The 13,350-nt window shown below is 34.9% G+C and overlaps 1 protein-coding gene across 1 annotated transcript in view; it reads left to right on the top strand.

The window, feature by feature from the left end:
- The window catches only part of LOC132309772 (G-type lectin S-receptor-like serine/threonine-protein kinase At4g27290), an 81,674-nt gene extending 75,752 nt beyond the window's left edge, over window positions 1-5,922 (top strand). The window contains exons 6-10 of the mRNA XM_059808053.1: window positions 4,480-4,604; window positions 4,686-4,896; window positions 5,066-5,303; window positions 5,379-5,529; window positions 5,617-5,922. Of these exons, the coding sequence (XP_059664036.1) occupies window positions 4,480-4,604; window positions 4,686-4,896; window positions 5,066-5,303; window positions 5,379-5,529; window positions 5,617-5,922 (1,031 nt within the window). The remainder of the gene's footprint in view (window positions 1-4,479; window positions 4,605-4,685; window positions 4,897-5,065; window positions 5,304-5,378; window positions 5,530-5,616) is intronic.
- The last annotated feature ends 7,428 nt before the right edge of the window (window positions 5,923-13,350 follow it).

Genomic DNA, 13,350 nt, shown 5'->3' with positions numbered 1-13,350 from the left:
TTAATAATTAATAAAAGAGTCTATATTTCTCTCATGCTTAAGAGTCAAATGCCGTGATAGTAATAGGGAGCACTTGGATGTGACGACTCTCGCAATATATCTCAACCTAATGCGGATCCAGTACAAGTCTCAGTTAATAATGAGTCCATCCATAATTACCGACTATGAACTATTTATGATTACTATTTATATTCATGTATTGACCGCCATCACATACATATATAAATATCTCTTATAATCAAGTGGACACTATCAATTCCATAATGAATCGAAACATAAAACATTGAATTCACCAATTGTATAAAGCATAAATATTTCAAATATCTTAGAAACATATGTCACTTTAATCCAATTAGAAATTCGCTATGCCAAGGCATATAAATCCCAACAAGTCCAACGTCCAAATCCTTTAACAACGAACTAAGCTGCAACTCTGATTAATAAGCAAAGTGTGGACACTAGTTTCTCTCTCTTGGCCTTTTACACATATAAAACTTTATACGTGTTGTTTCATTCGTGTACATAATTGATGGAATATATACACATTTATAAAGATAGAGAGAGAACCCGTTTTTCTTATTAGTAACCCTAATTCCACTTTTCATCAAAATAAGGAACAAGAAACGAAAACACTTCCCCAATAAGTAAATACCAAAAAGGTAATTATAAGTTGACTAAAAGTAAATAATAAATAATTGATATATATCTACTTAGCCATCAAGTAATATGTCACATGTCCAAATTATGTGGACCATAATTAAATAAATAATCTAACAGGCGAATCCAACCACAATGTTTAGTTAGATTCCGAGTTCTTATTTTTTGCCTTTCTCATGTCTTGTTGGCATCAAATGTCAAGATTTTCGCATTTATTTCATTTGCCACTTTATCTTGGTCTCTACCTAGTCACTTTAATTGAGCCACTTTAGCTATACAAAAAGGGCAGGTTGTTATAATCTGAATGCTATAAACTATTGATAAAGTCATCCAACCAAAGTTGTTTTTATTTTATTTATTTTTATTTTATTTATTCGTGTGTGGCTTAATCAAAATACTTTCCTTTATGCTTGAAAGATTTTTTCAGAATGAGAATAGTTAAACAGAGAAGTTGTTTGTCATGAAGGGTGTGTAGTTGCCTGTCTTGAAAACATCTATTGACACACCCCCATATGTGGCCTTCTATTGGTGATAAAGTCATCCAACCAAAGTTGTTGTTGTTTTTTATTTATTTATTTTTATTTATTTTTTTATTCGTGTGTGGCTTAATCAAAATACTTTCCTTTATGCTTGAAAGATTTTTTCAGGATGAGAATAGTTAAACAGAGAAGTTGTTTGTCATGAAGGGTGTGTAGTTGCTTGTCTTGAAAACATCTATTGACACACCCCTATATGTGGCCTTCTATTGGTCCAACAAATGTTTCAATTTTAATTATTATGGTAGAAAAGCTCTCTAAGTAGAAAATGAGACTAAATCTGCTAGAGTATGTGTTATGAAAAAAGGATCGAATAAGAGTTTTGAAAACAAAAGGAAAAATTAATAACAAGAAATTAAAATGGCACACACACAAACGAGATAAGAATTTACGTGGTTCGGTTATGCCTATATTCACGGGGAGAAGACAGAACAATATTTCACTATAGAAATAAAGAGATACAAGGCAAAGTTGCTCACACCCAAAATTCAATTACACCCAAAATCTCTCACTCTCTGACTGATATTTCAAACTTATTTTGATGATCTTGGATGCTTCAAACTATGGAGGGCAAGGGCAATTTATAGCCAAAATAGGACACCAAAATGAGGCTGCTTGGTGACCACTCAAAAGACTTGCTAGGCACACATTCTTGGAGGCCAAGAATCTTGATGACATCATAGGTGATGCAAGCCTCAAATTGAGCCATATGTTCAACAAATCTCCACCTTAGCGAAAATTCAAATGAGCCACTGTATCTTTACTAAACAAACTGTTTTCTCCACAAAATAAATTAATTAAGAATTTTAGTTAAGTTTGAGTCATCCTCAAACTTAACCATTAGGCTCTCATTCTTCAACTTATGCATGTCTTGCGTTGCCACAAACATACATCTAGTATTTCTGTCAAACTCTAAGTGCTTACCAAAAACATCATCATAAACTCTAAGTTTGACATCTCTTTCAGCAACTTTCTCCAACTGCCCATAAACCACCGGCTGGTAATGAAAAGTCATCTTCTCACCCTTATAGAGAATAGGACGTCCTTGACTTTTCCTCACATCTCTGTTGTGACCAATTACTTGCCTCCCACGTATCTTAATGGCACTCAAATGGACTATCTCATTGCCACCAAGATTATTACAAGTCAATATCACACCTGTCCTCATGGGTCTGCCTCCCTGTAAGGACTACTGCAATTTCGGTTGCCATCTGAAAACGGATTTCATTCTCCCACCACGTTGTGTAGTCCCCTCACAACCCTTTTGAGAACTAGGATCGTAACTTCTCTTTCTAACTCTTCTATTACCAAGACCCGAACGCAGATTTCTGTTAATTATAGAAGACCCTGTAGAAGCTCCACCTGTTACTATATTCCCTTGGAGAAGATACAATTTTTCACCTTGGTGCCCTGTAGCACCATAAGAGAATCCATTATGACCATCATTGCTCCACCTTCTGTTACAACCTTGTAACCTTTGGAGTCTAGCACTCCTACTTAAATAAGATTCATCTTCAGATCCGATACATGTCGCATATCTGACAATGTTCTCACCAACCTATTGTGCGTCTTGATCTTGACTATTCCAAATCCCAAAATTTTGAAAGCTTTCCTGTTCGTCGTCAAAATTGAACCACCTTTCACCTCTTTATAAGAAAAGAAAAAATCCTTACTGGACACATATGAACGGAACAACTAGAATCAAGAATCCAACTGTCATTAAATGACATACCTGAACACAAGGTTGTCATGATAACATAATCGTCATTATCCGAATCACTCGTTGTAGTAGGTGCCATAGAAGTTGCTTCTTAAACCTTCTCCTTGCCATTCCCATTCTTTGCCTTTAGTTTGGGACAGTGCTTGATGATGTGCTCTATCTCGTGACAGTAGTAACATTCCACATTTTTATGAGATCTATATTTGCCCCTGGAAACCTTGTCTCACATTTGCCTCTTACAAATAGAGCCTTGGCCTGTTCACCTTTTTTCTTAACTCTTGAGAGTTCAGTGAGGATTTAACATCCTCTATACTAATGGTGTCTTTTCCATAGAGCAATGTAGTAACAAAATGCTCATAGGAAGGAGGCAAAGAACACAACAAAATAAAGCCTTGATCTTCTTCATCAATTTTAATATCAATATTTTTTAAATCCATAATAATAGAATTGAAATTATCAACATGATCCTTAAGAGGTACACCTTTCTTCATACGAAGGGTGTAGAGTCTCTATTTCAGGAAAATTATGTTGGTGAGAGACTTTGTCATGTACACAATCTCCAATTTCAGCAACAACTTTGCCTCCATGTCTTCATCAATAACTTCGCGTAGCACCTCATCAGCTAGATTCAAAATAATCGCACTGCGCGTCTTTTCATCGACCTCATCTTTGTCTTTATCGGACAGAGTTGTTGGCAACTTGTCCTTCCCGAACAACACCTTCTTTAGACCTTGCTGAGTTAGCAGGGCCTACATCTTAATGCGCCAAAGATTAAAACTAATCTTGCCATCAAATTTCTCAATCTCGTATCTGGTCGACATCTCAAAAAAAAAAACTCCCCAAAAAATTTCTCGGTGAATAGTACCATATTTGTGAACAGTACCATACGACACGAACCCGAGCTCTGATACCAGTTAGTTATGAAAAAAAGGATCGAATAGGAGTTTTAAAAACAAAAGGGAAAATTAATGTCAATAAATTAAAATGGCACACACACAAATGAGACAAGAATTTACGTGGTTCGACTATACCTACATCCATGGGGAGAAGACAGAACAATATTTCACTATGGAAATAAATAGATACAAGGCAAAGTGGCTCACACCCATAATCTAATTACACCTAAAATCTCTCTCTCTAATTGATATTTCAAACTCATTTTGATGATCTTGGATGCTTCAAACTATGGAGGGCAAAGGTTATTTATGGCCAATATGGGACACCAAAATAAGGCTACTTGGTGACCACTCAAAAGACTTGCTAGGCACACATTCTTGGAGGCCAAGAATCTTGATGACATCATGGGTGATGCAAGCCTCAAATTGAACCATATGTTCAACAGTATGATAGAAAGATACAGTATGTACTATAATTAGAAAAGGAAAAAACTTCTAGGTGAAGATTCTTTTTTAAGACCTGAGAAGATTGTGGTGCTAATAACATCAATGATTATCAGGAGAGTCTCATAACAAATAAGCAACTAACTAACCCAGCCTTAGGATGCCAGACAGTTATTTGAATGATGACAGTTATCTAGTTGCATCTATAACGTTTTTGATCTTGTAGGTATGGAAACTAAGAATGAAGACATTGAGTTACCATTTTTTGATCTGGACACTATTGCAAATGCCACTGAGAACTTCTGTTCCACAAATATGATTGGAGAGGGTGGTTTTGGTCCTGTTTATAAGGTTAAATAAGTAATATTTGGTTTAATATGTAATTAAAAAAAGTGAACCCTTATTTTAACATTGCTATTCAAAAACTTGTAGGGTAAGCTAGCAACGGGACAAGAAATAGCAGTCAAGAGGCTTTCGAATAATTCTGGACAAGGCCTACAAGAGTTCACAAATGAAGCTATTTTGATTTCCAAACTTCAACACCGAAATCTTGTTAAACTGTTGGGCTGTTGCATTGAAGGAGAAGAGATGATGCTAATATATGAGTTCATGCCGAATAAAAGCTTGGACTATTTCATTTTTGGTCTAGTTCTCTTCACCCTTTATCTTATTAGACCAATTTCATGGTGCAGTTTATGCATTTATGCAGCAGAGTCCTTTGCCATATAAAAAAAATAATAATAAAAAAAATAATAATAATAATAAAAAAAACAAACTGATGTAGAACTTACATGGATGGAAATGTTATGCAGATCAGAATAGAAGACTAGAACTTCCATGGCAAAAGCGATTTGAAATTGCTAAGGGTGTATCAAGGGGACTTCTCTACCTTCACCAGGACTCGAGATTAAGAATCATTCATAGGGATCTCAAAGCCAGTAACATTTTACTAGATGATGAACTAAGTCCCAGGATTTCAGACTTTGGGACAGCAAGAAGTTTTGGGAGAGATGAAATTGAAGCCAAAACAAAGCGAGTAATCGGAACATAGTAAGTTTTGTAAACAAATTTCACATAGTACTTGTTTATCATTTTCAAATGCTTAAATTTGATAATTTTATGCAGTGGTTACATGTCACCGGAGTATGCCATTGATGGAAAATTTTCAGTAAAATCTGATGTCTTTAGCTTAGGTGTACTTTTACTGGAGATAGTAAGTGGTAAAAGGAATTGGAAATTTCATCATCCCGATCATTATCATTCGCTTTTGGGACATGTATGGTGAAATGTATTCTGTTTTATTTTATTTCTCTCTCCAACTTCTTATGTGAAATACTAAATTTGAGAATTGTGATTGTTACAGGCTTGGTTGTTGTGGAATGATCATAAAGCCCTGGAATTTGTGGATTCATGTTTGGAAAATTCATACATTGAATCTCAAGTACTAGGATGTATTCAAGTGGGTCTATTGTGTGTTCAGAAAATGCCAAAAGACAGACCAACCATGTCATCGGTAGTTTTCATGTTGGGTAATGAGGGGGTGGCATTGCCTGAACCCAAACAGCCTGGTTTCTTTGTCGAAAGAAGTTCCATAGATGCAGAGACATCAAGAGGTGAGAGTAGTCATTCTAGAAATTCCTTGACAATATCAACAATGGAAGCTAGATAGAAGTAGTTCCTAGTGCGTACTGTTGTAGTGATGGAGTTGATGCATATCAAGACGAAAAAAAGAGATTGTATATGGGTTTCATGTCCAAAACTGATGACATGCACTTATTGATTGAGGTCTTCTTTGACACTGATTTTACAAGCAATTTGTGTGTCATGTCCACTATTGGTGGACAGAGTTGTTGAATGCTAAAAAAAGTGAATGCAGAAGAGTATAGTTTTATCTCTATATATTGTCCACAGTAAAAAGAAAAATAGATTAGACTAATTCACGGCATCAGTAGTACATGGCACATTTGTAATTTAATTTTAAATTTTCTCTCTTTTTTCTTACTTTTTCTTGCATCATCAACAAACAAAATTATTGATAAATACATTTACAATAATGAAACAAATCAAGAAAGAATTGCTAAAAGAAATAAAACTACAATTCACTTCATTTCCACTATAAAAAAGTCACTTTATAATATTAGTAATAATAATAAAAATTCACAGATTTTTTGTGACTTACCCTCCTTGGCGCTCTAGGTATCAAATTGTCAATCGGGTTGTATAAATGTATCGCCATGCTATTAAGTATTTTGATTTAAGTTGTTTTCTTTCTAAGAGGTGGAATAGTTCTCGAAGACATTTTTCTTTGAGAAATTGGCTGGAGATTTCAATTTAATTGTGAGAATCAAATCACCAGCTCAAATAAAAGAATGTGAAAATCACATCACTCCTCATCCCAAGAGACAATACAACACTATGCCAGTGAAGGCATACATACACACACTATGCATTTCTTTTAAGTATTTGGACATAAGCAGCTTCATGACTAACGTTTAAAAGATTTTCTTACTAGATTTTTGAGATACAGATGCTCATCTTCAATGATAATTATGATTTGTGTTTGTTAAAAAAAAAAAAAAAATTATGATTTGTGATAAAAAATAACTTTCCTTTTTGCGGTCATATTGTTTGGTCAATGATATTAAATGCCAAGTTAATTGTAAGACTGCAAAAATTAGAGCATGATCATAATGTGAATCATATGGAGTTTTAGTTTTGTTTGGTCACTGATCTTAAATGTCAAGATAATTATATGATTGCAAAAATTAGAGCATGATCATAATGTGAATCATATGGGAATTTAATTTGTTACCAGTGACTCAATAGTTCTAATTCACCAAGTTAATCATATTATTAGAAATATTAGAGCATGACCATAATGTGAATCGCATGGTGAATTAATAGGCCCGTGACATGAAGCTATGAAATGGGATACTCCTAATATCCTCCAGATTTGACTTAGCACTTCCCATCAGTGACTGCTCTTTTCATTGACTGCTTTTGCCATAGCTTAATTAGGCCTCACTTTCCACAACAATATCCTCTTAGGGCATGTTTGGTGTGGTGGAATAAATTGGAATGGAATGAGAATGGAGGTGGAAATAGAATGAGAAGAAAATGAAATGGGAATGATGATTCTTAATGATTCTTATTCTATCGTTTGGTTACAAACATGGAATGTGTAAAAATGGAATGCTCATTCTCATTCTTGCGTTTGGTAAGAAAGTCGAAATTGAATGAATTTATATTGTTTCTTTAAATTACATTTTATTATTAGTAAAAAAAATTAACTAAAAAAATTAACATCTGCAAAAATAAAAGGGAGAAGAGATAATAGAGAGAGATAATAGAGAGAGAAAATAGACGACATAGATAGAGAAAATAGATGAGAAAAAAGGAACAAAGGGGCAAGAAGAGGCGATCGAGAGAAATAGGTGATCGAACAAAGAAGAGGCGTCGCCGCTAGAGAATATGTATCCGGCAGTGGTGTTTCTAATTGAGGCCATGAGACCACCGATCATATAGCAGCAAATCACAGATGAAGGTACAATGTACCAAGACAAACACAATGGTTGGGAGGAGTACCACGAGGATAACTATTCAATAATGAAGAAGCTTCTCCCGAAATTCCACGAGGATAAAAAATAAGGTCAGGTTTTTATTTTTATTTTTTTATAATTATTATTTATATATTAGGTAAATACTCTCTCTCTCACACACACAAATGTTCACTGTGGAGTTAAATTCCTCACATCCCATTTGAGGGAGAAGTGTCATCAAGTTCATCAATCATTATATAGCAATTTATACACGCAGCTCATTCAAGTAGCTTTATTTGTACTAATTACAAGATAAAAAAAGAGGTGATATTCGTACTCCAATAAAGGTTTCTGTAATCTACTTCCTCTTGTACGGGTAGAAGGTACACAACCATCTTTCTCCAATCCTTCATGTGAATATTACAATTCTTGTTTATCACATATATATATTTTTTGATATTGAATCTTCTGTCTTTGTTAACGGTCCATTAATACAATAATCAGAAAGGAAAAAAAAAAAAAAAAAATCAATCTTAACATGATGCTCCAACAGACAATAATCCATTGCGGGGTTTTAAATATGAACTTAAACATTGAAATAAGCTTCTGTGAAGCTAGGATAATATGAACCCAAACAGCCTGGTTTTTTTTGTGGAGAGAAGTTCAATTGATTCAGATTCATCAACGGATGAGAGAAGTCATAGTGCAAATGCATTGACAATAATAATAATGGAAGCCAAATAAAAGTAGCATAAAAGTAGCGCCTATTGCATAATGTTGTTGTAGTGATGGAGTTGATTCATATCAAAAAAAATAAAATAAAATACGTGGATTGTTTTATTTTTAAAATCAATTTTTCTGAAAATTTAGCTTTGACTGCTATTCACCCATTGTAAAGAACTGGACAATGAGAAGTGGATGGGGTTGAGATATTCTTCAATTTTGCTGACTATTCAACTGTATTAATTTTTTAAATTTATTTTAAAGTTAAAAATTAAAGTTAACTTTGTGTCTGGATTATGAACCTACCCTTCTGAAAATCTGATGGAACTAAACCTAGGCAGGAAAAGGAAAAAAAAAAAAAAAAAAATCCCTAGGCAGGAATTAGTTGACAAATTTACTGCAGGTTAAAATTTAATTGCGCTAATTAAATCACTCGCTCGAATGAATGTCTTTGAATCTTCCTGGAGTATGTTTAGAAGAATGTGAAAATCATATCACTCCTCATCCCAAGAGACAATCTAACACAAACATTTCTTTAAAGTATTTTGGCATAAGTATCTTCAAAAGCAGTACTAATTAAATATTTCAAAAAAAAATCATGCTAGATTTTTGGAGAACAATTGTATTAATTACTATAACTTAATTATAATTAAGATAAAGTAAGCAAATTAAGTATATAGGAAAAGGTAAATGAAAATTTAAAGAGATGCTTAATTTTCCTCTGAAAAAATTCTCCAATTAATTGACAAATTTGGTGCCGTGCTTATGATGCCAGTAAGACCTGAGAAGGTATTGGGTGCGCTCGACACATCATGCCGCATATGAAACACTTCATTTCCACATTAATGAATGTTTAAAGGATTAGCTAGCCATAAGGTGTGTGTACACACACACACACACACACACATATAACTCAATTAGCGACTGATGTCATCTCACTAGGATCTTTTACGCTCACAATTTTTGAAAAAATCCTCCAAATTGATAAGATCAGTACCGCGCTTATGATGCCATTAAGACCTGAGAAGGTATTGGGTGCGCTCGGCACATCGTGCCCCATAAGAAGCACTTCATTTCCACTTTAATGAATGTTTAAAGGATTAGCTAGCCATAAGGTGTGTGTGTGTGTGTGTGTGTGTATAACTCAATTAGCTATTGATGTCATCCCACTACGATTTTTTACCCTTACAGTTTTTGAAAAAATCCTCTAAATTGACAAATTTGGTGTCGTGCTTATGATGCCATTAAGACCTAAAAAAGTATTGGGTGTGCTAGGCAAATCGTGTAATGTCCCGGATTTTCTAGAATTTTTTTTTTTTGAATTTTTATTTTAATTATTTTTTGTGCATCATTTTGCATGCCACACAGGCCCCGAGGGTCGTTTCGGTCATTTTTCGAATCAAGGGTTTTAGAAATGCATTTTTTTTTTTTTTTTACGTATTTATGTCAATTAGAGTTGATGGAACCATTTTTAGAATTTTTAGAAAGTTGAGAAGACTTTCGGGCTTGGGAACTTCTCCTGATTTTTTCATTTTAAGTGAGGGGTGGTGTTGGCATTTTACACGCACATAAATATATGTAAGTATACATTAAGGTAGATGTTTTGGGGACTTGATGGGTATTGGAAAAGAAGGGTGAGGTCAAGGTAGTAACTTAACAAAAAGTTAGTAACCACCAAAGCTTGACAAGTGGCTTAAGGAGGATCATTCACCCATTTGGAAGACAAAACCATCTCCTCCTTTCCTTCCCATTTTTGTCACTTTGCTCTCTCTCTCTCTCTCTCTCTCTCTCTCTCTCTCTCTCTAACTATTCTCCTTCTCTCTCTATATATCTATACACATATATGCCTACAATGTCTTCCATGCTTCAAGGTTGGATTTGAGAAGGTTAGGGTGAAATTTTGATGAAGTCATAGGAGGAGAAGTTGATCGAAAAGCATGGCAAAGGCCTCATTTTGACACCAATGTTGCATAGGCTAGGAGAATTTCTAAAATTGGCTAGGCTTATGGGCTTGTTTGGCTTGCACCATTGAGGTAGGGGTTTCCTAATGCTTTATAATTTGCTTTTCTTTGAGTAATCTTCCATAGTTTCACTTTAATTTCAGTCTTGAATGACAAATAAGAGAATAAGTTGATGGTTATATGATGATGTGTTTTAAGCATGCTATGTGTGATGAAAAAAATGTTTTCCATGCTAATTAAGACATGTTGTTACTTGCATGTAAAGATAGTTAATGTGTGAAGATAGTATGATTAAAATGATGTGAAATTTTATGACGAACATGCTTGTGGTTGATTTCTAGGCCATGCTATGGGTTTATTTTTTGGAGGATGCCATGTTTGTAATTGATTTATGAAAATGTTATGCTTGTGCTTAATTATAAGAGAATATCATGTTTATTCCATTATTGTCACATGAATGGAAATGAAGTTAAATTGATGCAATTAGAACATATGCATAGCATGGCAGAAAGTGGGATGAGAAAGGGTATGAAATGGTGTTTTTATAAATTAAACTGGATTTTGTGAGTCCGGTACTAATTCGACCTAGAGGGGGCGCGTGCCGGTTTTGGACGCGAAAAGTTGATTACTAAGCCCCAGATAGTTGCCGGATTTAGAACCAGGAATAGTAACTCAATCTTGCCTCAGTAAAGTCGATTAGCGGTTTTTAAATATAAGTGTGACAGTAGTGGTTTTTAAGCCAGCGCATCCTGTGATGAACCGAACGTAGATCCGATAACGAATCCAGAATGCGGAAGCAAGAAATAAGACAACAGTCTCCCAAGGTACAACACATCTCTAAGACACTTTGATAACCTTCTATGAGGTCGTGGAACTCAATGAGAACTGACGCGAAAGCAAAAGATTGAAAAAAAATAATTTAGCCCCCGAGGGCAAAATAGTCATTTTACATGAAAATGACGTCTGTAGAATGTATATCATTCTCGGAACACATCCATAACTTCCCATAAAGTCACAAAACTTAAAAGAATGTAACGGAAGCGGAAAGCAAGCAAAACTGGACAAAAATAGCCCCAAAGGCAAAATAGTCATTTATGAAACTATGAATTTGGGTGCCACTGAGCATACCGCTGGAAAGATAACGAAAAACTAATCAAGATAGACTCAAGAATCACATGATTTGGAGTCCGGACGAAGGAGAAACGGCATGACGAAGAAAAACGAGCACTTAAGGCTAAAAGGATAAATTGGTAATTATTTAGGAAGATCTGTGTGCAACCGAGCACACCGTTGGAAAGATAGCGAAAAATTAATCAAGTTCCAAAAAAAGTTCACTCGATTTGGAGTCCGAATAAAGGAGAACGAGCGAAAACAAGAATCGACGTCGAGACGAGCACACCGACAAGCACCCCACGAGCACACCGACAAGCACCATGACATGCTAGGAAAGAAAACAATTCAGCCAGAACTGAGAGCCGAAACGAGGTCCGAAATGAATTTTTTTGGAAAAACACGAAGAAGAAACCCCCCCTAAAATCGAGTTTTCTACTCGACTTCATAAAAGGAAACGAAAAAGACACACTGCGAAATCTCGAAAACCCCTAGATCAGAACTGGACAAGAGGACAAAAAGCTGCTATAGTAATTGTCCACATCTGAGATCAAAAACGGGCTATCAAACGAATTTTTCTAGAAAAACACGAAGAAGAAACCCCTCCCGAAATAAAATTTTCTATCCGGTATCGTGGGAGAAAGTAAAAAAAAAAAATTCACTGTAAAATGCCCAAAATGCCCCTCCATGAAATCAGGTCATGAGGGTTAAAAAGCTACTAAAATGCAAAACAGAAAGCTGAACTTTGCGAGGGATTTTCGGTACCAAGACGATATTTTCTGGAAAAACACAAAGAAGAACCCCCCCCCCCCCCCCTAAAATCATGTTTTCTAAGTGACCATTGAAGACCAGAATTTATTTTTCAAAGGAAAACCCAAAAATGCCCTAAAATCATATTACGCAAAAGAAATGCAAAATGAGTCCATAGGAGGCTCAAATCACCAAGGATGATGTTTTTCTTGAACATGATCATGCACGCAAATGTAACTTACTTATTTGGACGTGCTACAATGGTCCACCGCTTAAAAATATCGCCGATGCAAAATCCAACCCCCTAACTGCCAAAAAGGCGAAAATGCAAATGAAATGAACATTTTGAAATTTAAAATTATGAATGGCTTCAAATTACCATTTGGCCCTTGGTCACACTTTATACATGATTAATGAGACCTTAAGAAAAAAAAAGAATGGAATTCCCACACCTGATGCAAATATGGTGAAGCAAAGACTTAACATTTTCCATTGTTTTCATAGTGAACCTTAAAAATGAAAGTGCATAGAATATAAGATACATGTCATTGGCCTCCGATCTCATCTTATACGTGTTAAATACATTAAAAAGAGTGTACTTATGTACACTTTACATATGTGGAATCAAAGATACAAGTTTTGATATACAAGGCTACAAAATGACATTTCATGCTAACATTTGCATGAATGGAAATTCAAAAACTACATGTCATCCAAAGAATGATGAACATCACGAACCAAACCTTCATACCTGAAACAAATCCCTAGTAATTTTGGGGTGGGAACATAAAGCTACTCATAGGAAATGAGCATGCATAGACCTAGCATTTTACAAAGTTATCACCTTAAGGTAAAACAAGTCAAAGGGGCTTATGCCACCTAACGTCTATGTCAAGATGAGACTCAGGGAACATCATAAGCTACCTTAGATCATTTCTAACATAAATCACATCATTCATACAATTTAAACAACATAGAAACATGTTATACAAAGCAACAAGATATAGGTTCTCA

Source organism: Cornus florida, unplaced genomic scaffold (assembly GCF_030987335.1).
Source record: "Cornus florida cultivar Cherokee Brave unplaced genomic scaffold, ASM3098733v1 CherokeeBrave_3.0.0_Hap2_Chr05, whole genome shotgun sequence".
NCBI lineage: Eukaryota > Viridiplantae > Streptophyta > Magnoliopsida > Cornales > Cornaceae > Cornus > Cornus florida.
This window is presented reverse-complemented; position numbering and strand designations above follow the sequence as displayed.